The sequence below is a fragment of the Papio anubis genome, chromosome 6 (assembly GCF_008728515.1).
Source record: "Papio anubis isolate 15944 chromosome 6, Panubis1.0, whole genome shotgun sequence".
Classification (NCBI taxonomy): Eukaryota; Metazoa; Chordata; class Mammalia; order Primates; family Cercopithecidae; genus Papio; species Papio anubis.
In genome coordinates, this window is record NC_044981.1 from 112,987,172 (window position 1) to 113,014,919 (window position 27,748).

The following is a 27,748-nucleotide window of genomic DNA, read 5'->3' on the forward strand; positions in this document are numbered from 1 at the left end:
AAAAGATGAAGGTTGAATTAGGGTAATTAATCTGTACCTCCCTGAATTGGTTTTGATTCCAAAAATATATACTAAATATAGTTTCCTGTTCCCTATTACAATAGAGTTCATATTTACTACAGTGAAACTATTATTCTCTACTCAGTTGAGAATGTTACAAGACTTTAAGCCCCATGAAACATTCTATTTTGTGACCACTGTATATCCAGTGCCAACACTGTCTCACACATAGTAGTTGCTAAGTAAACATTTGTTGACTGAATGGATGTATTTCCCCTGAATTGCTTTTACATGTCTATGTTAGATGACTGGGGTGCTTTTATTCTTTTTAGAGATAGGGCCTCACTTTGTCTCCCAGACTGGAGTGCAATGGTGCCATCATGGCCCACTGCAGCCTCCAACTCCTGGGCTCAAGTGATCCTCTTGTGTCAGTCTCCTGAGTGGTTGGGACTACAGGCGTGTGCCACCATGTTCAGACAATTTTTGTACTTTTTGTAGAGACAGGGGTCTCACTATGTTGCTCAGGCTGGTCTTGAACTCCTGGCTCAAGGTATCCTCCCACCTCAGCCTCCCAAAGTGCTGGGATTACAGGGATGAGCCATTGTGCCCAGTTGGGATGTTTTAATGTTAGAAACTTAATTACCTTGCATTTTTAAAGGAATGTGTGATAAGTGCCCTATTCTGCCTCAAGTGATGGCAGAGGATGATTGAGACTGGAGGAAGCCCTGTGGAGTACATACCTGTAAATCATGAAATAGCATCATTTTCCTTGTCTCATCGTATTAAAACGGTGACCAAAAAAAAAAAAAAAATCAATAAAATCCCACTAGCAGTGTGTCCGAGAATCTTTGTTTACCCCCTCCCTATTGTTATGTCATGACACGGAGCCCAGCTGGGGAATTCTGAATACTAGGTTCTAAAACAGGATTTGTCATAAACGAATTGCTTGATCCTGGACATTTACCTCTAAAATAGACACCTGACCTCGGTGTGTGTGTGAGTGTGGTGAAAATCAAATGGGAGGGAAAGTGGGCAAGCACCTGAACAAGGTACAGAGGCGCGCGATGTAGTACTATAATACCATCTATACCAAGGTCTATACTATCCCTGGTCGCCGCCGCGTCCGCCGGGAGGAGGCGCCAGACTGCGCACGCGCGCCCCCGAACCCGGCCACACCCTCTTCCGCCGCTGCCGCCCAGCGTCCTCGCTCCCGGGGTGTCGCCCCGCGTGCGCCGGAGTCGCTGAGGTCGTCCCCGGCACCGGAAGTGACCCTGGCGGGTTTGTCTTCAAATTCTCGGCGAGCAGAAGCCGCGCCGGCAGGTGGTGGTGACGATTGAACTGGGCAGTACTGGGGCCGTGAGCGGAGAGCAAGGTGGGCTGGACTGGGTCAGGCCTTCCTTCCTCGCTGCCGGGACCTCCACTCGGCCAATACCCTGTGCCTGGCGTTGGGCGGTTTCCCGAGGAGCTTGGGCCGCCGCAGGTGAGTTTTCACTCTGGCGGTGCTCTGGGGACCCCGGATTTTCCAGGGCCGGGCGGGTGAGGGACTCGGGAGGCCCGCAGCGAGAACCCGCAGCGCAACCCTCCGTGAGCCTGCCTACCTGAGGTCTTAGGTCCTTGCTGTTGTCCCCGACAGCTTGGCTTAGGTGACAGTCCCCCTACCTGAGGAATCCTGTCCGGCGGGGGACTTTTCGGGGGCTCCTGTCGATCCCGTCTTTTAGTCTGTGTCGTTAGCGAAGTCACCAGCCGAGAGTTTTTAGTCCTTCGCTTTTTTAACTGGTTCTCTCCGGAACCCGTTCACGCCCCCCACCCCGAAACCCTCACAGGTAAAAACCCCGATGGCCATGACATTGGGAGGCAACTCACCTTAAAATTTGTTAGGTTAGAGTGATATTGTTGGGGATGTTATTTCTTATTTATTCTAGAGCGTGGCGTCCTCTGGAAGGCCTGTGGGCCTTTTGGTTTAGAGTTGGTACCTTTTAGAAAAGTTTTCCCTCGAAACATTAGTTTCATGTAAATGTGATGACAAAGTTAGAGACAGACGTAGATCCTGAAGTGCCTTATGGTGGATAATCTCAAGCTCTTATTTAATCAAAAATAGTTTCCTGCTATAACCGCGAAGGGTCGCTTTTATATTAGTTACTAACTTCCAACAGCACAGTGATGCTCTTTTCTCTTGAAAGCACTAATTTACGGCTTCCTCTTTGAAATTAGACGTTTAGTTATTGCTGAAAACATTCCCAGTGTTTTAGAATGGGTGCAGTAGATCTTTGTCACGTAGTCACAATGATAGTCACCTTAGTAGATGTTAAGACAGATTCTTGAAATATTTTTACGGGCTTAAATGTCTCAATATAAAGCCCTGCTTTCTTTTCCAAAGGAGCTGGTTTTTGTTCTTTTTTTTTTTTTTTTTGAGACAGGGTCTTGCTCTGTCGCCAGGCTGGAGTGCAGTGGCGCGACCTCGGCTCACTGCAAGCTCCGCCTCCCGGGTTCAAGCGATTCTCCTGCCTCAGCCTCCCAAGTAGCTGAGACTACAGGCGCGCTCCACCACGCCTGGCAAACTTTTTGTATTTTAGTAGAGATGGGGTTTCACCGTGTTGGCCAGGCTGGTCTCGATTTCCTGACCTTGTGATCCGCTTGCCTAGGCCTCCCAAAGTGTTGGGATTACAGGCGTGAGCCCCTGCGCCCGTCCAGTTTTTGTTCTTATACCAAGAAATAGGAGCAAAACTCTGTTTTGTATTAACATTAACAACTTGTGGCCTGTAAATACCTTAAAAAAAAACAAACAACCAACCAAAAACAGGCAGTGCTGATCAACTTTCCAACATTCCTAGACTATGAAAAGCTGTATAAAGCTGCTTTATAGCATTAGTTATTCAAGAAGCGTTTACATTTTTATAGGTTCAGTACTAGGCATGCCATGTAGTCCACAAGGGATTCTCCACCTCATTTTAAACTGATATCAAGATGCTGACAAATATTGAGGATTAGAGAATCTTGTTGAATTAACTCTATTAACAACATTGTTGAATTTCTGTTGACAGTAGTTTGGATTTTTTTAGCCACTTGACTGTTTAAAAAAGATAGTATTATCACATAAATATGGTCAGTGTTGATAACATGATAGTAGATTTTGCTTGTGGTGTTTATCGATAAGCTTGAATATGACTTTTAAATTACATTTTAATAATTATACTCACTGATTTGTTTGTTTTGTTTAGGGTAAACTGAAAGTTTACTGTACAAATAGAGTGAACTTTATATGTACTTTTTTCCTGAACAAGTTTCTTTTTGGTATTTTTAAAAAATAGTGGTAACTGTCTTGTGCTTAAGTATTTATCATATGATGATTATAAAGGTAAGAAAAATGTATGCCATGATGTAATTGGTCATGGATCATTCATTTTTTGTGCCTATTCGTAATAATCAGTGGCTGACTGTAAGTTAGCATATGGTTTCTTTCATATCCCAGACATGAACATTCTGAAAATTGCTTACCAGTGTATTGCCACTTTTGAAGTCACATACACTTGCTTTACTGAAATGCCTTCAGGAAGATGCATGATTGAGTTTCGTGATCTTTTTGTTTTAGGAAGTAAATTTCACAGATAGGTATTTTGAAAACATTTTCAGGCTTCCAACATTGCTGCTGATTTTTTAGTCTGTGTTTAATAATATTCTATGTTTGTCTCCTCTTACTAAGCAAAGGAAAAAAACTAACCTAGAATAAATAAGGTGATATCCCTTCTATTAAACTTCAAGGATTTCAGGGTCTAATTCTGTCTTGTTTTTGTCTTCAGTGCAATTCCTTGCAACTTAGTTGGTGTTCCTTTAATATTTCTTGAATGAATGACCCATGTACGTTATGTTAAAAAAAACTGCAAATAAGTGGAACCCAGCCTGAGTCCTTTAAAAATTAAATGGGTAAGGTATCCTCTTTAGGTGTGAAATAGGCAGGGCCCTGTATTTGTTGTTTAGAGAGAGAATAAGAATCTTAGAACTCAGCTATTTGGATATTTTGCCTGTTCTTTTTCAGTCTCTTTGATCACTTCTTTTTCCTAATCCTAGAGGAGAAAAAAAAAAAAACTTTCTCTGTGGAGACACAACACTGCATCACATACTATATTTGCTAGAAATTTTGCTGTAAAATTGGGATTTCAGTATTTTAAAAAATTTGATTTTGTCACTTGAGTTAAAATTTCACATTACATCTTGCTCAGTTTAAGTTAATTTAGTCACTAGCTGACTCATAAATACTCAAGGCATGTAAGCAAAAGGGTGGTTCTGTTAGAATAATGTAAAGGAAAAACTTGCTGTGAGATAAAGCAGGCATCGCGTATGGTTATCCTTCTCTCTAATAATCCGTGTAACCAAGAGCCTGAATTTTGGGGCAGTCTCATCTTTATAAGTATTCTATTAATGTTGAACCAACAGTTTGTGTTTATAGTTCATAGTGCTTACACTGTGTCAGTCAGCTTTTTTTTCCTTTCTTTTTTTTTTTTTTTTTTTTTTTTTTTTGAGACAGAGTCTCGCTCTGTCGCCCAGGCTGGAGTGCAGTGGAGTGATCTCAGCCCACTGAAACCTCCACCTCCCGGGTTCAAGCGATTTTCCCACCTCAGCCTCCCGAGTAGCTGGGACTACAGGTGCCTGCCACCACACCTGGCTAAGTTTTTGTATTTTTAGTAGAGACGGGGTTTCACCGTGTTAGCCAGGATGGTCTCAATCTCCTGACCTCGTGATCCGCTGGGATTACAGGCGTGAGCCACCGTTCCCAGCCAGCTTTTTTTTTTCAAATAGATTCATTTCTTCAAATATTGCCAGATATTGTGCTAAATAGAGCCAGTTTCTAGTCTTCCTGCAGTAGAATTTTAGCAATGATAAAGATATATTGTTGAAAATTGGGAGAATTTCATAAATTTACAGTTGTAACATTCATTTGAGAAGGGTGTTTTGGGCTTAGAGAGTAATAAGGGGATGCGGAAAATTATTTTTGGCTAACATTTAGTGAACTAAGTGCTTTAATACTATTTTCTGCAAACACATTGTTTCTTTAATAATCAGGGATTTTTCAAGTCATTTGTTAATGTAGCCTTGGATTAGACTTTACATTCATGTTTGTTAGAAAATATCAGTTCATTGGCTTCTAAAGAATTTTATCTGACTAGAAAGAGTTCAAAACATGGAACCTTTAAAGAAGGCTTAGAGGGACTTGTATGAGTTTTGGGTCATTGAATCATGGCCTTCAAGAAAAAAACAAGGACCACCTATATGTAAGTAACAACTTAATTTAAATTTATTTTTATTTAATTTAATTTTTTTTTTTTTTTTTTTTTTTTGAGACAGAGCCTTACTTTCTTACCCAGGCTGGAGCGCAGTGGCATGATCACAGTTCATTGCAGCTTTGACTTCCTGGGCTCAGGTCATCCTCCCACCTCAGCCTCCTGGTAGCTGGGACTACAGGCGCATCCCATCAGACTACAGGAGCGTCCCATCATGGCCAGCTAATTTTTTGTAATTTTTGTAGAGATAGGGTTTCACTCTGTTGGCCAGGCTGGTCTCGAACTCCTGGGCTCAAGCGATTCTCCTGTCTTGGCACCCCAAAGTATTAGGATTACAGGCATGAACCACCGTGCCTGACTATTTTAGATTTTTTTAGTGGGAAAATGGGAAGAAAGATCTCCAGGGAGGCTATTATGGAAAAGAGGAAGAGAGGGAAAAGACAGGAAAGGCTTGACGTCCAAGCTCATCTAGAACAACTGTATACTTTTAGCAGCAGGCCCCAATTAAACTTTTCTAACACCCTTGACCAGACTAGGTGTCTCTGTAGGGCATGGATGACTTCAGGGCAGAAGTAATCACACAAGAATCAAGCTGTAATCCCAGCTTGGAAGGGATGAGCTGAGGATCAAGGAATGTGAACATGCTGAGGGTCAGGAACTGGACAAGGTTACCAACTCTTGGTAGTTACAGCAAAAACCTGGCCAGGCATGGTGGCTCAAGCCTATAATCCTAGCACTTTGGGAGGCTAAGGTGGGCTGATTGCTTGAGCCCAGGAGTTCAAGACCAGCCTGGGCAACATGGTGAAATCCCTGTCTCTACAAAACATACCAAAAAAAAAAAAAAAATTAACTGGCTGTGGTGGTACACACCTGTGGTCCCAGCTACTCAGGATCAGTTGAGCCCAGAAGATCAAGGCTGTAGTGAGCCATGATGGCGCCACTGCACTTTAGCCTGGGCTACAGAGTGAGACCCTGTCTCAAAAAAAAAAAAAAAAAAAAAAAAAAGGACACCAGGCAGTATTCAGTCATTGGAAGATTGATTGAGATCTACATTTGAGGCCATGGTTCTAGGTACTAGAGAGATACCAGTAAATAACAGAGAGATATAGTCCTTGGCCTTTAGGATTTTATTAAGATAGAATGTCATCAGTGGTCATGAATCCAGGGAGGCAAGATTTAGGTCATAGGATTTTATTCCTTTTCTTTTGGAGCTCAGATGCCCAGTCTTGAGTTACTCATAGACCTTAGTTCATAGCTATATTGCTTTATAACAGATTATCCCAAAACTTGGTGACTTAAAACAACAGACATTTATTGTCTCTCACTGTTTTCACTGGGTCAGGAATTTGGGCATGACTTAACTGGATACTTTAGATTCAGGGTGTTTCTCAGAGCTGTGGTCAGGTATTGGCCAGGGCTATAGTCATCTCAAGGCTCTAGTGAGGAAGGATTCACTTTAGATCTCACTCACATGGTTGTTGGCAGGATTCAGTTCCTCGGGGGCTGTTGGACCAAGGGCCTCAGTTCCTTACTGGTTGTTGGCCTGGAGCCTCCTTCAGCTCTTTGCCGTGTGAGCCTCTGCCCAGGCAGCTCACTGCGTGGAGCTGGTATTCCATTGGAGTGGGGTCAGCAAGAGACAGCAAACAAGATGGAAGTCATAGTCTAATCTCAGAAATGGTATTATGTTATTTGTTACAAGCACACATTCAAGGGGTAGTAATTATATAAGGGTACAGATACCAAGAGGCAAAGGTCATTGAGTGCCATCTTAGAGGCTCCCTATGATTATCCATGGATATAAGGCCCTTCTTCTCTTATATTTATTTTTTGTTTCTCTCCTACTTGTCATAAGCAATTTCTCCACTCATATATTTTCCTCCTCACCTTCCATAGACTTTCTAATATATTTAAGGTACTTTCTTTTTTTTTTTTTTTTTTTTTTTTTTTTTTTTTTTTTTTTTTTTTTTTGAGATGGAGTCTCGCTCTGCCGCTCAGGCTGGAGTGCAGTGGCCGGATGTCAGCTCGCTGCAAGCTCCGCCTCCCGGGTTCACGCCATTCTCCTGCCTCAGCCTCCCGAGTAGCTGGGACTACAGGCACCCGCCACCTCGCCCGGCTAGTTTTTTGTATTTTTTAGTAGAGACGGGGTTTCACCGTGTCAGCCAGGATGGTCTTGATCTCCTGACCTCATGATCCGCCCGTCTCGGCCTCCCAAAGTGCTGGGATTACAGGCTTGAGCCACCGCGCCCGGCCACATGTATGCATCCTTTAAAAATGAGTATTTTATATAGCATATGTATTTTTAATTTATAAAATGACATTGGGATTTAGATCTTGTTCTATGTCTGAGACTTTTTTTTCACCCAACCTTGTATTTTGATGATCTATCCATGTTGCTATATGTAAATTTTATTCATTGCTTCTATCTGCTACATGGTACTCTGTGGTCTGTATCCACCATATTTCCCCTAGCAGGGAATAAATAGATTGACACTACTTGATTTCTCAAAGATTTCTGTCATTAATGTCCAAAACCAAGTTCCTTTATGGATCTGTATGAGACTTTCTCTGAAAGATTTACACAAGAATGGGATTGCTGGGTCACGGGGTGTATATATACGTATATATGTGTGTGTATGTACATATATGTATACATGCATACATAATTTCCCCAAGTACTGCCAGATTGCACTCCAAAATGACTATGCCAGTTTATGCCTGCAAATTGATGTAAAGGTTTCCTTTTTCCCAAATCCTTGCCAATACTTAGTATTATTGCACTTACTTTTGAGTCTGGTGAATAAAAGAGGTCTCTTGGCCGATCGCATAGGCTCACACCTGTAATCCTAGCACTTTGGGAGGCCCAGGCGGGCAGATCACAAGGTCAAGAGATTGAGACCATCCTGGCCAACATAGTGAAACCCCTTCTCTACTAAAAATACAAAAATTTAGCTGGGTGTGGTGGTGAGCACCTGTAGTCCTAGCTACTTGAGAGGCTGAGGCAGGAGAATTGCTTGAACCTGGGAGGCAGAGGTTGCAGTGAGCCGAGACTACACCAGTGTACTCCAGCCTGGGCAGCAGAGACTCTGTCTCCAAAAAAAAAATAAATAAAAAATAATAAAAAGAGGTTTCTCATGGCTTCGGTTTGTATTTATTGGTCACTTCTGTCTGTGCTTGTTCGCCATTTGGGTTTCCCTTCTGTGAATTGTCCCTTATACTCTTTCCTCATTTTCTTGTGAGGTACGTTTGTCCATTAATGTGAGGAATTACAATGATAGATTTTCTGATCTTAAGTCATCCTTGCATTTCTGGGATAAACCCTTCTTGATCATGGGGTGTGTGTGTCGATGCATTGTAGGTAAACTAATGTTAGGATTTCTATGTTCATAAGTGAAATGGGTCTTGTGTTCTTATTCAATTAATTGAGATGATTTCAGCCTCATAAAAAAGAGTTGCTCAGCTTTTCTCTTGTTTTCTGGATCAACTTTTATGTGGTTGAAATTATTTCTGTTTAGAAGCTCAGTTAAAAAAAACCCCGAGGCCAGACCGGGTGTGGTGGCTCATGCCTATAATATAATCCCAGCACTTGGGAAGGTTGAGGTGGGCAGATCACCTGAGGTCGGGAGTTCAAGACCAGCCTGACCAACATGGAGAAACCCTGTCACTACTAAAAATACAAAATTAGCCAGGCGTGGTGGCGCATGCCTGTAATCCCAGCTACTCGGGAGCCTGAGGCAGGAGAATCGCTTGAACCCGGGAGGCGGAGGTTGCGGTGAGCCGAGATTGTACCACTGCACTCCAGCCTGCGCAACAAGAGCAAAAACTCCGTCTCAAAGAAAAAACAACAACAACAACAACAACAACAAAAATACAAACCCGAGGCCAGGCGTGGTGGTTCATGCCTGTAATCCCAGCACTTTGGGAGGCCGAGGTAGGCGGATCATGAGGTCAGGAGATCGAGACCAACCTGGCCAACATGGTGAAACCCCATCTCTGCTAAAATACAAAAAATTAGCTGGGTGTGGTGGTGCGTGGCTGTAGTCCCAGCCACACGGGAGGCTGAGGCGGGGAAATCACTTGAACCCCGGGAAGCGGAGGTTGCAGTGAGCTGAGATTGCGCCACTGCACTCCAGCCTGGCAGCACAGTGAGACTCCGTCTCAAAAAAAAGAAGAAAAACCCAAAAAACAAAAAACCCCACCATACTTATAGAAATCATCTGTACCTGGAGCTTTTTCTTTTCTTTTTTTTTTTTTTTAATGTTTCCTTGAGACACAGTCTCACTGTGTCTATGTTGCCCAGGCTGGAGTACAGTGGCACTATCTTGGCTTACTGTAGCTTTGACCTCCCCAGGCTCAGGTAATCCTCCCACCTCAGCCTCCCGAGTAGCTGGGACTACAGGCACACACCACTATGCTCTGCTAATTTTTGTGTTTTTCGTAGAGATGGTGTTTTGCCTGGTTGCTCAGGCGGGTCTTGAACTCCTAAGCTCAAGCAGTCCTCCTGCCTCAGCCTCCCAAAGTGCTGGGATTACAGGCATGAGCCACCATGCCTGGCTGAGACCACTTTTAAGAGCTGCTGTGTCGACGTCTTTTTTTTCATCAGCTCCTCACTCTATCCAGGTCTAGGTTGGCCCTGAAATACTCTGCTGTCTCTGTCTGGTATTGGGCTGGCACTGCTGTTTTTCTGGCTGATGGTGGGATAGGGCTAGAGTGAGCAAAAATTGGCCAGTGCAATGAAAATCAGAAAGGATGCAGCTAGAAAACAAGCTATGAAATACACTTATCTAGATACCCCACTGACACACAAAAGAAGTAAAAAAAACCAGTCTTGTTTTCTTTATGCTTATATGTCTTCTCAACTTTACTGTGATCTTTCATGATTTCTTCACCTTTTTAGTCCTCTAGGCTTGAAACTTCATTCATTTTCAACTTTTTCTCCACACAGTGAGTTCCTGAGTAATCTCAGCATTTCTTTCACCACAGTGTTTCTAATTTGTTTCTTTTTATTCCCATAGCCACATCCCTAATCCAAATTATTGCTCCCCAAAAGCATGTAAATCTTTCCAGCCTTGAACTTCACCATGTGATTTACAGTGAATAGTCATTGTGAACATTAACAAAGCTCACATTTATCAGGCATCTGCTTCTAATGCTTTATATCCACATCCATATATCCATATCCTACTACGTGCATTTTTAAAAATTGCTTTCTTATTTTTTTTTTTTTATTTTTTGAGACGGAGTCTTGCTCTGTTGCCCAGACTGGAGTGCAGTGGCGCGACGTCAGCTCACTACAAGCTCCGCCTCCTGGGTTCACGCCATTCTCCTGCCTCAGCCTCCTGAGTAGCTGGGACTACAGGCGCCTGCCACCACACCCGGCTAATTTTTTGTATTTTTAGTAGAGACGGGGTTTCACTGCATTAGCCAGGATGGTCTCGATCTCTTAACTTCGTGATCCACCTACCTCGGCCTCCCAAAGTGCTGGGATTACAGGTGTAAGCCACTGTGCCCAGCCAAAAATGTTTTCTCGAGACACAGTCTCACTCTGTCTCTGTTGCCCAGGCTAGAGTACAGTGGCACTATCTCAGCTTACTGTAGCTTTGACCTCCCCAGGCTCAGGTAATCCTCCCATCTCAGCCTCTCGAGTAGGTGGGACTACAGGCGCACACCACCATGCTCTGCTAATTTTTGTATTTTTTGTAGAGATGGGGTTTTGCCATGTTGCCCAGGCTGGTCTTGAACTCCTAGGTTTAAAGGTTGGATTAGGTTCTCATATATAGAAAGTTTCATGGCAGATAGTTTATTGAAGACCTACTATTTGTCAAGTAGTATGCTTGGTACTTTTCTTTTTTTTTTTTTTTTGAGACAGAGTCTCGCTCTGCTGCCCAGGCTGGAGTGCAGTGGCCGGATCTCAGCTCACTGCAAGCTCCGCCTCCTGGGTTTACGCCATTCTCCTGCCTCAGCCTCCCGAGTAGCTGGGACTACAGGCGCCGCCACCACGCCCAGCTAGTTTTTTGTATTTTTTTAGTAGAGACGGGGTTTCACCGTGTTAGCCAGGATGGTCTCGATCTCCTGACCTTGTGATCTGCCCGTCTTGGCCTCCCAAAGTGCTGGGATTACAGGCTTGAGCCACCGCGCGGCCGCTTGGTACTTTAAATAGTCTTTTATTGTTTGTAGCATAACTCCTGAAAGTAGTTGCTATGACAGTTCTACAGATACTAAAACAGGCTTAGAAAAAAGTTTAGGGACTCGACTAAGGTGGCAGAATTACAATTCTAGTCAAGATTTTTCTGACTTCAAAATACATATGCCTTCTGCTAATCCACACTGCTTCAAAAAATGTATCTAATATTCACTATTCATTCTGCAGATGTTTAATAAGATGTGTGTCATGCAAGGATCATATAGTCTCACACCTTTCAGATGCAAATCCTACTGTCAGATAACAGTCTAATAGAGATAAGACATATAGAAACTATAATTTGACGTAGTGTCTTGGGATGAAAGTCACAGTAAAGTGCAGGGGACTTTAGAGGAGGGAGAGTTTATTTTGAACTGAGGAGTTCAGGGGGTAGACATACTAGGAAAACTGCCTTCTGAGCTGGGCTTTGACAATTGGGAGGGTTTGAATGTGGGAACTTTTTAAAAACAATATTTTAATTGTTTGTTTGTTTGTTTGTTTGTGTTTTGAGACAGTCTCACTCTGTTGCCAGGCTGGAGTGCTGTGGCGTGATCTTGGCTCACTGCAACCTCCGACTCCCTGGTTCAAGCAATTCTCCTGCCTCAGCCTCCTGAGTAGCTGGGATTACAGGCGCGTGCCACCATGCCCAGCTAATTTTTGTATTTTTAGTAGAGACGGAGTTTCACCATGTTGGCCAGGATGGTCTTGATCTCCTGACCTCATGATCCACCCGCCTCAGCCTCCCAAAATGCTGGGATTACAGGCATGAGCCACCGCGCCTGGCCTGCTTGTTTGTTTGTTTGAAACAGTCTTGCTCCGTCTCCCAGGCTGGGGTACAGTGACGCGATCTTGACCTATTGCAACCTTTGCTACCCTGGTTCAAGCGATTCTTGTGTCTCAGCCTCCCAAGTAGTTGGGACTATAGGCATGTGCCACCATGGCCAGCTAATTTTTACATTTTAGTAGAGACAGGGTTTCTCCATGTTGGCCAGGCTAGTCTTGAACTCCTGGACTGAAGTGAGCTGCCTGCCTTGGCTTCCTAAATAAAATACTTCTTTGAGGCCAGGCATGGTGGCTCACGCCTGTAATCCCAGCACTTTGGGAGACCAAGGTGGCGGGCAGATCACCTGGGAGACCAAGGCAGCAGGCAGATCACCTGAGGTTAGGAGTTCAAGACCAGCCTGGCCAACGTGGTGAAACCCCGTCTCTACAAAAATACAAAAAAAAATTAGCCGAGCATGATGGTGGGTGCCTATAACCCCAACTACTTGGGAGGCTGAGGTGGGAGAATCACTTGAACCCGGGAGGCGAAGGTTGCATTGAGCTGAGATCATGCCATTGCACTCCAGCCTGGGAGACAGAGCGAGACTCCGTCTCAAAAAAAAAAAAAAAAAACTTTCTTTGAAGGAGTGGAAATAGCATGAGCACACATACAGAAATGGGAAGTGTGGTATGTATGATTGTGAGTTTCTTGAGGGAACACTGGAAAGTATTTTTTAATAACTATACTTATTTTTAAGAGACATGTAAACCTCAAGTGTTTCTTTTTCTCTTCTTCTTAGCTTACAGTTGAGCATGAGTCTTCTTATGATTAGTGAGAATGTAAAATTGGCTCGTGAATATGCATTGCTGGGAAACTATGACTCTGCGATGGTCTATTATCAGGGAGTTCTTGACCAAATGAACAAGTATCTGTACTCAGTCAAAGATACATACCTCCAGCAAAAATGGCAACAGGTGAGAATAATGGCTACTGTGTGTTTTAATGGCTTAAGTACTAGGAAGAGAAAATTTAGATCAGATGTCAATGCTATATGTAGTTACATGTTAAGACTGTATGGCTGGGCACAGTGGCTCACGCCTGTAATCCCAGCACTTGGGGAGGCTGAGGCGGGCAGATCACAAGGTCAGGAGATCGAGACCATCCTGGCTAACACGGTGAAACCCTGTCTCTACTAAAAATACAAAAAATTAGCCAGGCGTGGCGGCGGGTGCCTGTAGTCCCAGCTACTTGGGAGGCCGAGGCAGGAGGATGGCGTGAACCTAGGAGGTGGAGCTTGCAGTGAGCTGAGATCCCACCACTGCACTCCAGCCTGGGTGACAGAGCAAGACTCTGTCTCAAAAAAAAAAAAAAAAAGACTGTATGACTACCGAGCACAGTACACAGTGGCTCACTCCTGTAATCCTAGCACTTTGGGAAGCCAAAGCAGAAGGATCACTTGAGGCCAGGAGTTCAAGTCCAGCCTAGACAACATAGTACGACTTCATCTCTACAAAAATAAAACAATTAGCCAGATGTGGAGGTGCATGCCTGTAGTCCTAGCTACTAGGGAGGATCACTTGAGCCTGGGAGGTTGAGGCTGCAGGGAGCTATGCTTGTACCACTACACTCCAGCCTGGGCAACAGAGCTAGACCTTGTCTCAGAAATAAAAAACAAAACAAAACATAAGTATTTGAGTTATTACACAGATTTCTATATAATATTACTTGAAACTTTATTAATAATCACTTTCACCATCAGCAGTATTATGAGTTCTACTTAACTCTAATTGCTGGAATCTAATAAGAGAGTTTTTTTGTTTGTTTGTTTTTTCTCGAGACAGAGTTTTGCTCTTGTCACCCAGGGTGGAGTGCAGTGGCGCGATCTCGACTCTCGGCAACCTTCACCTCCCAGGTTCAAGCCTCCTGAGTAGCTGGGATTACAGGCGCCTGCCTCCACACCCAGCTAATTTTTGTGTTTTTGGTAGAGACGAGGTGTCACCATGTTGGCCAGGCTGGTCTCGAACTCCTGACCTCAGGTAATCTGCCCACCTTGGCCTCCCAAAATGCTGGGATTACAGGCATGAGCCACTGCGCCCAGCCACGAGTTTCTTAAAAGAATGGTTTTGACATTTTTTGTTCAGATTTTTACTTGGTAAAAATAGAGTAGACTTTATTAAGCCATTGTCGAAACTGTAAATGGCTTGTGAATCTCACAGGCATCATATATATATATTTTTAATTTTTGAGAGAGGTTCTTGCTCTCTTGCCCAGGAGGGAGTGCAGTGGTACGGTCTGCAGCCATGACCTCCCAGGCTCAAACAATCCTCCCACTCAGCCTCCTGAGTGGGAGAAACCACACCACACGTGTGCCCCACTGTGACCTGCTAATTTTTAAATTTTTTGGTAGAGATGGGATCTCCCTGTTTCCCAGGCTGGTTTCAAACTCGTAGACCAAAGTGATCCTCCCACCTCAGCCTCCCTGAGTGGTGGGACAGGTGTGAGCCACCACACCCAGCCTCATATTCCTTGTATAACAGAACTTTATAAAGCAGATTATGGTTGAATCCCATTGAGAAATTTCAGTTACTGAGGACCAACAGAAATTTAAAATTGGAAATTGTGTAACTTACAGGTCCAGTGGAGGGTGGCATTTATAACAAGGCTCAACTATGTCACAAGAGGAAAAAAATGTTAAGAAAATAATAGTCTTGCCGGGCGTGGTGGCTCACACCTGTAATCCCAGCACTTTGGGAGGCTGAGGTGAGCTGATCTCCTGAGGTCAGGAGTTCAAGACCAGCCTGACCAACGTGGTGAAACCCCATCTCTACTAAAATACAAAAAAATTAGTTGGGTGTAGTGGCGGGTGCCTGTAATCGCAGCTACTTGGGAGGCTGAGGTGGGAGAATCTCTTGAAGCCAGGAGGTGGAGGTTGTAGTGAGCCGAGATTGTGCCGTTGCACTCCAGCCTGGCAACAGAGCGAGGCTCTGCCTCAAAAAAAAAAAAAAAAAGAAAGTAATAGTCTTTTTGAGCTGATCTTCTAGATAGAATATTATACCTCAGATTTTACTGAGCTGCTTTTTAAATATTGTTCAATATTTGTCCTTAATTTTTTTGAGAGAAATAGCCTATCTCTTTGAACTTAATCTATTTCCCTATATCTGTCCCTCCATATCCTTTACTGTATCCATATAATTACCAGAAGGGGCAAATATTTTATTTTATTAATCTTTTATTTATTTATTTTTTATAGACATGGCATCTCACTATGTTATTCAGGCTGGTCTTGAACTCCTGGACTCAAATGATCCTCTTGCCTCAGCCTCACAAAGTGCTAGGATTATAGGCGTGAGTCACCATGCTCGGCCTAGAAAATATTTTATTTCATAAGGAGTCTTAAGTTTGTCAGTGAAGGACTTTTAGACCTTTTGTTGTTTGGCCAAAGACTTCTACTTAAGTCTAAGCTTTTGTTTAAAGGTACTTAAGATTAAATCATTTAAGTTATAAAACAAAACATTATCATCTTAAATTTCATTTCAATATTATATATATAGTTTTTTTTTACCATTTTCTTTTTTTTTTTTGAGACGGATTTTCTCACTTGTTGCCTAGGCTGGAGTGCAATGGTGTAGTCTCAGCTCACTGCAGCCTCCACCTCCTGGGTTCAAGTGATTCTCCTGCCTCAGACTCCCGAGTAGCTGGGATTACAGGAGCCTGCCACCACACCCAGCTAATTTTTGTATTTTTAGTAGAGACAGGGTTTCACCTTGTAGCCAGGCTAGTCTTGAACTCCTAACCTCAGGTGATCCGCTTGCCTTGGCCTCCCAAAGTGCTGGGATTGCAAGCATGAGCCACCATGCCTGTCCTACCATTTTCTTATTATGGTAAAATATACATAACACTTTACTGTTTTTTTTTTCTTTTTTTTTGAGATGGAGTCTCACTCTTTTGCCCAGGCTGGAGTGCAGTGGCGCAATCTCTGCTCACTGCAACCTCCGCCTCCCGGGTTCAAGTGATTCTCCTGCCCCAGCCTCCCGAGTAGCTGAAATTATAGGTGTGCGCCACCACACCCAGCTAATTTTTGTGTACTTTTGGTAGACACAGGGTTTTTGCCATGTTGGCTAGGCTGGTCTGGAACTACTGACTTCAGGTGATCCGCCTGCCTCAGCCTCCCAAAGTACTGAGATTACAGATGTGAGCCACTGCATCCGGCCTTGGCCATTTTTAAGTATACAACTCAGTGGCATTAAATGCATATGTAATGTACAGCCGTCACCATATATAGTTTTTAGGCTGAGTTAAGACCCATTACTATAATACAGTTGAATCAAAACTATATATAAGTTTTTGAGGGTTTTTTTGAGGCAGGGTCTCAGGCTGTTGCCCAGGCTGGAGTACAGTGGTGCAATCATGGCTCACTGCAGCCTTAACTTCCCAGGCTCAAGCAATCCTCCCATCCAGCCTCCGGAGCAGCTGGGACCACAGGCACAAACCAACATGTCTGGTTTATTATTATTATTTTTTTTAGAGATGGGGTATTGCCATGTTGCCCAGGCTTAGTTTTTAAATTGCATCAAGATTCCTTTTCTCTTTTATTTTTGAGTTGGAGCCTTACTCTCAAAACTAGGGCCATTTCACTGCATTCCAGACTGGATGACAGAATGAGACCCTATCTCTAAAAAATATTTAAAAAAAAAAAAAAAAAAAAAAAAGACTGCTTTTAAAAATATACCTTCGTTGCGTATGAATTGAGACCTTTTTAGTCTGTAGGTTGTGACCCATTAGTCGTAAAATTAGTATATTCTGATCAGTGTTGTTTTCGTTTTTTAGAAATTATTTACTGATAGATAATAGTTGTACATATCTTGGGCATACACATTATATTTTGTTTCCTATATACAATATTTAATTATCAAATCAGGGTAATTGGGATTATTCAGCATTTACAAAGTTAATTAAATAGCATAAAAGTTATCAAAGTAGGGCTGGGCATGGTGGCTGACGCCTGTAATCCCAGCACTTTGGGAGGCTGAGGTGGGAGGATGGCTTGAACCCGGGAGTTTGAGGTTATGGTGAGCTATGATCGTGCCACTGCAGTACAGCCTGGGCAACAGAATGAAACCTTGTCTCTAAGAAATAACAATAAAGTTTGACAAAAATGAAACTTTCACAAGTTGTGCTTTGATGTTTTTTTTTTTCCCCTTGGGCTCAAGCAATTCTCTCACCTCAGCCTCTCAAGTAGGCAGGACTACAGGCATGGGCCACCATGCCCAGCTAATTATTCTTGTAGAACTTTAAAGTTATGCCTGATTTTTCAGTTTGTTATTCAATTTGTTTTGTTTTGTTTTATTTTTTTGAGATGGAGTCTCGCTCTGTTGCCCAGGCTGGAGTAATGGCATGATCTCAGCTCACTGCAACCTCTGCCTTGTGGGTTCAAGCAATTTTCCTGCCTCAGCCTCCCAAGTAGCTGGGATTCCAGGTGCCCGCCACCACACTCAGCTAATTTTTTTTTTTTTTAGTAGAGGTGGGGTTTCACCATTTTGGCCAGGCTGGTCTTGAACGCCTGACCTCAGGTGATCTGCCCTCCTTGGCCTCCCAAAGTGTTGAGATTACAGGTGTGAGCCACTGTGCCCAGCCTGTTATGCAACTTATTTATTTATTTATTTATTTATTTATCTGAGCCAAAGTTTCGCTCTTGTTGCCCAGGCTGGAGTGCAATGGCGTGATCTCCAGCTCACCACAACCTCCGCCTCCGGGGTTCAAACAATTCTCCTGCCTCAGCCTCCCGAGTAGCTGGGATTACATACATGTGCCAGCATACCCGGCTATGCAATTTAAATAAGAATGTAAATTAGTAGTATTATTTAATTAGCCTGGATTTTTTTTTTGAGACAGAGTCTTGCTGTGTTGCCCAGGCTGGAGTGCAGTGGCGCAATCTTGGCTCTCTGCAACCTCCACCTCCTGGGCTCAAGCAATTCTCCTGCCTCAGTCTCCCAAGTAGCTGGGACTATAGGCGCTTGCCCCATGCCCGGCTAATTTTTTGCATTTTTAGTAGAGATGGGGTTTTACCATATTGGCCAGGCTTGTCTCAAACTCCTGAGCTCAAGTGATCCGTCCGCCTCAGCTTCCTAAAGTGCTGGGATTACAGGCATGAGCCACCATGCCTAGCCTATCCTGGATGTTTAATTCATTTTATCAGAATTAGTTTTGCAATTGAGGGCCCGGCACAGTGGCTCACGCCTGTAATCTCAGCACTTTGGGAGGCCTAGGCGGGTGGATCACGAGGTCAGGAAATCAGGACCTTCCTGGCTAACATGGTGAAACCCTGTCTCTACTAAAAATACAAAAAATTAGCCGGGCGTGGTGGCAGGCACCTGTAGTCCCAGCTACTCGGGAGGCTGAGGCAGGAGAATGGCGTGAACTCGGGAGGAGGAGCTTGCAGTGAGCAGAGGAGTGATCACGCCACTGCACTGGTGACAGAGCGAGACTCTATCTCCAAAAAAAAAAAAAAAATTTGCAGTTGAAAACATAAATTTAATGAACTGTTTTTAAAATTTCGATAGAATATCTTGATGTGGTTTACTGGATATCTGATATCAAAATGGAGTTTTCTAACATCTCTAATAAATGGCCCTCATTTAATTTTGACAGTGATATATTATAGAAATTTAAAGATGCTTCTTCTTCTTTGAAATCAGGTTTGGCAGGAAATAAATGTGGAAGCTAAACATGTTAAAGATATCATGAAAACACTAGAGAGCTTTAAACTAGACAGCACTCCCTTGAAGGCAGCACAGCATGACCTTCCAGCTTCTGAGGGAGAAGTCTGGTCCATGCCTGTACCTGTTGAACGAAGGTAAGTGGAGACCTTTTAAGAAACCAGTTAGCCCAAGAAGCTTATAGCATTGATTATATCTAGGAGGAGGATGGGGTGGCTGAGAGACAGGAATGGGAGGGAGTTTTCTTTACTGAATGTTCACTCTTTTATAACTCACTGGTCTTGAACCTTGTGCCTTTTTGACCTATTTCAAAAAATAAGATTTCGGTAGGAATAATTTAAAAATATGCTTTTGTGAATGACCTTAAAGTGGTAGAGACAGTGTTATCTTGTGGAAGGAGAATGGGGTTAGGAATTGAAATATTCAGGCTCTGTGTCTGTCTTTGCCACTCTCTGTAGCTTTGGGAAAATAATAGAACCTTTCTAGGCCTCAGATTTTTCTTTTTTTTTCTTTTTTTTGTTTTTTTAGACGGAGTCTCACACTGTCAGGAGACTGGAGTGCAGTGTTGCAATCTCAGCTCACTGCAACCTCCGCCTCCCGGGTTCAAGTGACTCCCCTGCCTCAGCCTCCTGAGCAGCTGCGACTACAGGCATGCATCACCATGCCTGGCTAATTTTTTTTTATTTTAGTAGAGACGGGGTTTCACCATGTTGGCCAGGCTGGTCTTGATCTCCTCACCTCATGATTCGCCTGGCCTCAGCCTCCCAAAGTGCTGGGATTACAGGCCTGAGCCACCGTGCCCGGCCAGGCCTCAGATTTTTCTTATGCAAAGAGAGGAAGTTAGACTAACAGTGGTTCTCAAACAGGGATCACAGAATATTTCTTTTCATCAAGCTGTAACACTGCTAAAATTAAAAAAAAACAAAGGGCTTTTTAATTCATAGAGAACAGTAAAAATAAAATGTTCTGAATTTTAGGGTTTTCTCTGGCTTTTTTTCCCCCAACTTCCTACTACCAAGTGCCAGCAAAGGAACAACTAGTGATGCTGATATTTACTGAAGTACTGTAACTAGCCAATCATGCATAGTTTTACTGCATATTTTTTAACTGACAAATGTGCAGGTGGATGTTATCTACTTCATTCACATGATAGATTTTCTAATTTGTATTATAGATTTAAATATTGACTGTGTCATGCCTTTCTAGAAAGAACACTTATGACTTCCCGGGTTCATTGCCCGTTAACCTTGCATTAAGATGTTGCCCAGATGGTTTTCAGTTTTAACATTTTGTCATTGCAACTCTGATTTCTTGTTTTGTTTTTTTTTTAAGACTAGTTAAGTGCAGTAGTGAGAAGGTGGGGAAGAGTAGAACAAAGAGTTTGATCTGTAACTGACTGTGAACAATCAATTGAGATAACTCACTGCCTTTGAACCAGCCTTGGTTGTATTTTATTTTATTTTATTTTATTTATTTATTTTTTGAGACGGAGTCTCACTCTGTCTCCCGGGCTGGAGTGCAGTGGCATGATCTCAGCTCACTGCAACCTCTGCCTCCTGGGTTCAAGCAAGTCTCCTGCCTCAACTCCCCAAGTAGCTGGAATTACAGGCGCCTGCCACCATGCCCAGCTAATTTTTTGTATTTTTAGTAGAGATGGGGTTTCACCATGTTGGCCAGGCAGGTCTCGAACTCCTGACCTCGTGATTCGCCCACCTTGGCCTCCCAAAGTGCTGGGATTACAGGCGTGAGCCACCACACCCGGCCTGGTTGTATTTTATAATATAGGTGCTGGATTATACATCCACAGTGTTCTGAACTATTTTAAGCTATAAGTGTTACTTTATTTATTTCTTACAATAAGCCTTCCAAATAAGTCATATTTTCCCCATATTTCAGATAAGACAGCTGAGGTACAATAAGGTTGAGTAACTTTTCCCCACTATCACAAAACCAATAACTGGTAGAGCTAGGATTTGAACCTATACATATTGTGTTTTATAATAATGATTACAAAGCTGGCACTCTCTGCTATAGCAGTCCTAACAATCTCTAATTAAAAATGTGGATTTAGGGACATCACTCCCAGAGAGTCTGATACAGTAGACAGCAGGTAGAACTCAGGAATCCACAGGTGATTCTGATGTAGGTGGTCGCTAGGTCACATTTTGAGAAGAACCATACCTTCATGTTCTTGACATTTAAAATCAATTGATGAGTATTGATTATTTCTTAGCCACTTTTTTTATTTTTATTTTTTTGAGACGGAGTCTTGCTCTCTCGCCCAGGCTAGAGTGCAGTGGCACGATCTTGGGTCACAGCAACCTCCACCTCCTGGTTCAAGCAATTCTTCTGTCTCTGCCTCCCAAGTAGCTGGAATTACAGGCATGTGCCACCATGCTGGCTAATTTTTGTATTTTTAGTAGAGTCGGGGTTTCACCATGTTGGCCAGGCTGGTCTTGAACTCCTGACTTCAGGTGCTCCACCCGCCGTGGCCTCCCAAAGTGCTGGGATTACAAGCGTGAGCCACCATACCCAGCTGCCACTTTTATTTTCTTAATCTTCACATAAAAGGACTGTACTAGTGTTCTGTTACTGACTCCTGATATCCTTTGGCGATTTGCTAAATTTTTCCCATGCCTCATAAGCACTTTCACATAATTACATTTTCTGTTATATTACATAATAGTTCACTAAAACACAGTAACTCATTAAAGAAAAACAGAAAAATTCATAGAAGTAGGGGGAAAATCACACAGTCATCCTAGTTTGTTTTCTTCTGTTCTTTTATGCATTATTTTCATAGTTGTAGTTGTGCTATATCCATAATTTACAACATTGTACCCTCTTTTAAGAAAAATCCTAATAATAGTCAACAATCATTGCATATTACTGTGTGCCAGGTACTGTGTTTGTTGTTTTACATGTATTATTTAATTCTCAAAACCACCTTAGAAGGTAGGTACTAATTTTTTTAGCCCCAATTTCTGATGAGGATAAGCTAAGATAGATTAAATAATTTGCTCTTCATATTTTAAACATTTATGATTTATAAACCATGTCAGATCTTTTTCCCTGCAGTTTTTTAAGAGTTATTTGCCACTGTTCTGACTGGTATGTAACCTATATAATTAACCATGCTCTTAGTGTTTTTTCCTGCTTTTTTCATTATTATAAATAAAGTTGCAGTGAATAGTTGTGAGTAAAAATTTTTCCACATTTATAATGTTTTCCCCTAATTTCAGAAGTAGAACTAATAGATGAGTTAAGTTGTGTTTTTGCTTTTGTCTGTTAATTTGTTTTATTCTTATTTACTTGCTCTTTTCTTTTCTCCTTCTGGAGAATCATCACTTGGGTCTTGTATTAGTCTGCTTGGACTACCATAACAAAATACCATACACTGGGTGGCTTAAACACAGAACTTTGCTTATCACACTTCTGGAGGCTGGGAAGTCCAAGATCAAGATGTGGCCAATTTGGTTTCAGGTGAGGGCTCTCTTCCTGAGCAGACAGCCACCGTCTCTCTGTGTGCTCACATGGCAGAGAGAGTGAGTGAGCTCTTTGGTGTCTTTTATAAGGACATTAATCATGTCACATCAGGGACTCTTACTTCCTTACTTCTAATAGTCATATTGGGCATTGGGGCTTTAACATATGAATTTTGGGGAGGACACAAACATTCAACCTGTAACAGTACTATAACTCTTCTCAGTTATTGGTAAGATCTTTCCAACAAATAGATGTTCCCAGTGGGAAATCAGTTGATTCTGAATTTAGTGAAGTATTTGGTCACCTCAGTCTCACAAGCAGAGAGGCAGGATTTCCTCTGAGGGGTGGTGGGAAGTTAAGCCCTAAATTTGGCTGTTCCTTCTTATTTTTTCTTGCTTTCTTCAGTATCGTTTTCTGTTCCTGATTTTGAATGCTCTAGATTACTGTTAAGTTTTCCTTTTTGACTTTATTTGTGGCATCTGTTTCTTCCTGTAATTTATTTGTTTCCTTAACTGGATCTTTTAAGATTCTTTTTATTTTTCTATTAGTCTTCATTTGTACTCACGCTTAAGAGAGTTTTTTGTTTTTGTTTTTGTTTTTTTTGAAACGGAGTCTTGCTCTGTTGCCCAGGCTGGAGTACAGTGGCACAATCTCGACTCACTGCAACCTCTGCCTCCCAGGTTCAAGCGATTCTCCTGCCTCAGCCTTCCATGTAGCTGGGACTACAGGTGTGTGCCACCACGCCTGGCTAATTTTTGTATTATTAGTAGAGACGGGATTTCACCAGTTGGCCAGGCTGGTTTCGAACTCCTGACCTCGTGATCCGCCCACCTCTGCCTCCCAAAGTGCTGGGATGACAGGCATGAGCCACCGGTACCTGGCCGAGAGTCATTCTTTCTTCACCTATGTTGGTGATTCTAACCTTATCATCACCTAAATTTTAGTACCATTAAAGAACAGATTCAACTGATCCAGTATTCTCTTCTAGAACGGTACACAAAAAATTGAGTACATGGAGGTTTGTTGAAGCCTTATGTAGAAAAAGTTAGACATAGCTTAAATGCCACTAGATGTGATTCTTTTCAAATGTCTTTTAACAGTCAGCTGATGCCCCTAAGATATCTTCCCATCTCACAGAATAAAACCCAGAGTTTTCATGTCTTTCAAGCTCTATGAGACCTGGTTCCCCGCAGCCTCTGGGACCTAAGTTCTTACAGCTCTCTCCCTCAGGCACTGTGCTGTGGCCTTGAATGAGCCAAGGCCACAAATGCTTCACTCCTTTCACCTGCCTTTCCCTCAGCTCCAGTGCTGAATGGCCTGTTCCCTTCTTTCATTTAGCTCTCTACCTAATTGTCACCTCAGAACGTCTGTCTCTGACTACACCACCTAAAAATCATCCTGCGTGATCCTGTAGCCCCTTGCCCCTCTTTTTTGTTTTTGAAACAGAGTCTTGCTCTGTCACCCAGGCTGGAGTGCAGTAGTGCATCTCAGCTCACTGTAGCCTCCACCTCTTGGGTCCAAGCAATTCTCATGCCTCAGCCTCCTGAGTAGCTGGAATAATTACCCAGCTAATTTTTTTTTTTTTTTTTTTGAGATGGAGTCTCACTCTGTCATCTAGGCTGGAATGCAGTGGTGTAATCTTGGCTCACTGCAACCTCCGTCTCCCAGGTTCAAGCGATTCTCCTGCCTTAGCCTCCCAAGTAGCTGGGATTACAGGCATGCACCACCACGCCCAGCTCATTTTTTTGTATTTTTAGTAGAGACAGGATTTCACCATGTTTGCCAGGCTGGTCTCGAACTCCTGATCTCAAGTGATCCGTCCGCCTGGTCTTGAACTCCTGACCTCAAGTGATCTGCCTGCCTTGGCCTCCCAAAGTGCTGAGATTTCATGCGTGAGCCACCATGGCCAGCCAAATTTTTGTATTTTTAGTAGAGATGGGGTTTCTCCATGTTGGCCAGTCTGATCTCAAACTCCTGACCTCAAGTGATCCACCTGCCTCAGCCTCCCAAAGTGCTGGGATTACAGGCATGAGCCACCATGCCTGGCCCCCTTCTTTATTCTTCTTGATAGCACTTAATATTTATTACCTGGTACTGTTTGATGCACCCCTCATACACACACATACACACACACACGTATGTAAGTCTATGACAGTAAGGGTTTTTGTTGAAACTATTATTATTATTTTTTAAGATGGAGTCTCACTCTGTTGTCCAGGCTGGAGTGCAGTGGCATGACCTCAGCTCACTGCAACCTCCGCCTCCCGGATTCAGGCGATTCTTCTGCCTCAGCTTTCCAAGTAGCTGGGATTACAGGTGCCTGCCACCACACCAGGCTAATTTTTGTATTTTTAGTAGTGACCGGGTTTCACCATGTTGGCCAGGCTGGTCTGGAACTCCTGACTTCAGGTGATCCACCTGCCTTGGCCTCCGAAAGTACTGGAATTACAGGCGTGAGCCACTGCACCTGGCCTGAAATTATTTTTACATTGTTTTTTGAATGACTGAATGGCTAGCAATAAGAAGTAGATGAAATGGCACATTTTATGTAATTGACTACCATCCAGTCATTTATGAGGTTTTGTTATTGGAAATGTCTCAAAGTATAATAAGGAGAGAAAAATACAAGAGTGTATGTGTGTATAATGGTTCTGATTTTGTTTAAATGAAAGATAACTACAAGAAATAGACTAATATGTTAATTGGTTAATTCTGGATAGTGGAGTTACAGGCAACTTTTTAATTATTTATATAGTTGTCTCTCATTATCTGTGGGGAATTGGTTCTAGGACCCTCACAGATACCAAAATCCATGGATACTCAAGTCCCTTATATAAGATGGTGTATATTTGTTTATATTAAGATGGTGTATTGCTCTGTTGCCCAGGCTGGAGTGCAGTGGTGTGATCTTGGCTCACTGCAATCTCTGCCTCCTGATTCAAGCAATTCTCCTGCCTCAGCCTCCCAAGTAGCTGGGACTACAGGCCTGTGCCACCATGTCCAGCTCATTTTTTTTTTTTTTCCTGAGATGGAGTCTTACTCTGTCGTCCAGACTGAAATGCAGTGGTGCAATCTTGGCTGACTGCAACCTCCGCCTCCCGGGTTCAAGCAATTCTCCTGCCTCAGCCTCCCGAGTAGCTGGGATTACAGGCGCATGCCACCACACCCAGCTAATTTTTGTATTTTTAGTTGAGATGGGGTTTCACCATGTTAGCCAGGCTGATCTCAGACTGGCTGGTCTCGAACTGCTGACCTAGTGATCCGCCTGCCTCAGCCTCCCACATTGCTGGGATTACAGGCGTGAGCCACTGCGCCCAGCTTTTTTTGGTAAGAGGCGGGGTTTTGCCATGTTGGCCAAGCTGGTCTTGAACTTCTGACCTCAGGTGATCTGCTTGCATCGGTCTCCCAAATTGCTGGGATTACAGGCGTGAGCCGCCGCATCCAACCAGATGGTGTATATTTGCACATAACCTGCACACATCCTCCTGTATATTTTAAATCATATATGGATTACTTGTAACACCTAATACAATGTAAATGTTATATAAATAGTTGTTTCACTGTATTATATAGAGAATAATGACAAAAAAAGTTTGTACATGTTCAGTACCAACTCAACCATCTTTATTTTCAAAATATTTTTCATTGGCAGTTGATTGACTCAGCATTGCGGAATCTGCGGATATGGAAGGCCAACTATACTTTATTATATGTCAGTGTCTATTTTGTATTATTTCTGTAGTAAAGGGAAAAATACATACACAGAAATATTTCCTGAATCCAAAATTAAACCCCCATCATTAATTCACGTACACGTTAGTTTGGCATTATCATCCTCCCAAATTCTCATTCTCAACTTTCCAGTCTCGCTCTGTCACCCAGGCTGCAGTGCAGTGGCGTGAGCTCGACTCACTGCAACCTCCGCCTCCTGGGTTCAAGCGATTCTCATGCCTCAGCCTTCCAAGTAGCTGAGATTACAAGTGCACAGCACCATGCCCATCTAATTTTTGTATTTTTAGTAGAGACAGGGTTTTGCCGTGTTGGCCAGGCTGGTCTTGAACTCCTGACCTCAGGTGATCCACCTGTCTTGGCCTCCCACAGTGCTGGGATTACAGGCGTGAGCCACCACACCCAGCCTAGGAATGTCTTTTCTTTCTTTCTTTCTTTCTTTCTTTCTTTCTTTCTTTCTTTCTTTCTTTTCTTTTCTTTTCTTTTCTTTTCTTTTCTTTTCTTTCTTTCTTTCTTTTCTTTCTTTTCTTTCTTTTCTCTTTTTTTTTTTTTTTTAGACAGTCGAGGTCATACAGTGGCACAATCTTGGTTCACTGCAACCTCTGCCTCCCAGGTTCAAGTGATTCTCCTGCCTCAGCCTCCTGAGTAACTGGGATTACTGGTGCATGCCACCACACCCAGCTAATTTTTTGTATTTTTAGTAGAGATGGAGTTTTACCATGTTGGCCAGTCTGGTCTCGAACTCCTGGCCTCAAGTGATCTGCCCACTTCAGCCTCCCAAAGTGCTGGGATTACAGGTGTGACCACCGTGCCCGGCCAGGAGTGTCTTTACTAACAGTATGTCTCTGAGACTCTTCTTATTGTTACTGCCTTAAACTAGGCCCTCATCTCATGTCTCAGTAACATTTGTAATCACAAACATCTCACTGCTTTCTGTGTTTTCTTTAGCAGTATATCATGTTCAGTATTAGACTAATATTTCTAAAATGTTTTCAGTGGATCCTTGTTAGCAGTTAGCTAAAAGCTAAGCCTCTTGAACTGGTATTCGTATCTTCTGTGTACCGAACCATTTCTGTTCAGTATTATTGCTTAATGTTCAGCATTATATGTTAGACTGGTGTCTTTATAATCCTTTACATAGATTAAGCTCATTTTTGTTTCTTTGCTTTTCTTTATTGATGTTCTGTCTATAATTGTACCCTCTTGTTTAGTTCAACTCCTGCATTTTCAGTCCCAGTTTATTTTCTGTCTCCATGAGGCCATTCCCATTGCCATAGCACTAGGTCTGTTTCACACCTTCTGGTATACATGCCTAGCTTTACACAGCTTCTGTCTGTTTAACTATACTGTGGTTTATTTGAGAATAGGACTCCTTTTTTTTGTTTGTTTTCCCCGTTGTAAATGGCTGCAACCAAATCTGGGAGCAGAGTAGGATCCTAACGGATATTTGAGAAGTCTGAATCCTGCTACAGAAATAAGGATGAAATGAGAACTGACACAGGGGCTCACTCCTGTAGTCCCAGCTCTTTGGGAGGCCAAGATGGGAAGATTGATTGAGCCCAGGGGTTTGATACTAGCCTAAGCAACATCGTGAGACCTT

General features: G+C 42.9%; 1 protein-coding gene and 1 long non-coding RNA gene across 7 annotated transcripts in view; one reads left to right on the top strand and one right to left on the bottom strand.

The window, feature by feature from the left end:
* The window catches only part of LOC103883956, a 29,495-nt gene extending 28,623 nt beyond the window's left edge, over positions 1-872 (bottom strand). For both annotated transcript variants that reach the window (XR_646353.2, XR_001902071.2), the window contains exon 1: positions 741-872. This is a non-coding gene — a long non-coding RNA (uncharacterized LOC103883956). The remainder of the gene's footprint in view (positions 1-740) is intronic.
* A 44-nt stretch (positions 873-916) lies between these two features.
* KATNA1 (katanin catalytic subunit A1) overlaps positions 917-27,748 on the top strand; it is a 62,181-nt gene continuing 35,349 nt past the window's right edge. For 2 of the 5 annotated variants that reach the window (XM_003898061.3, XM_009205903.4), the window contains exons 1-3: positions 1,151-1,480; positions 13,017-13,191; positions 18,913-19,070. In XM_003898061.3, the coding sequence (XP_003898110.3) occupies positions 13,030-13,191; positions 18,913-19,070 (320 nt within the window). In that variant the 5' untranslated portion in view covers positions 1,151-1,480; positions 13,017-13,029. Of the gene's footprint in view, positions 1,050-1,150; positions 1,481-13,016; positions 13,192-18,912; positions 19,071-27,748 lie in introns of those variants that run through there. The other 3 variants (XM_031667723.1, XM_031667722.1, XM_031667724.1) reach the window with 3 other exon arrangements.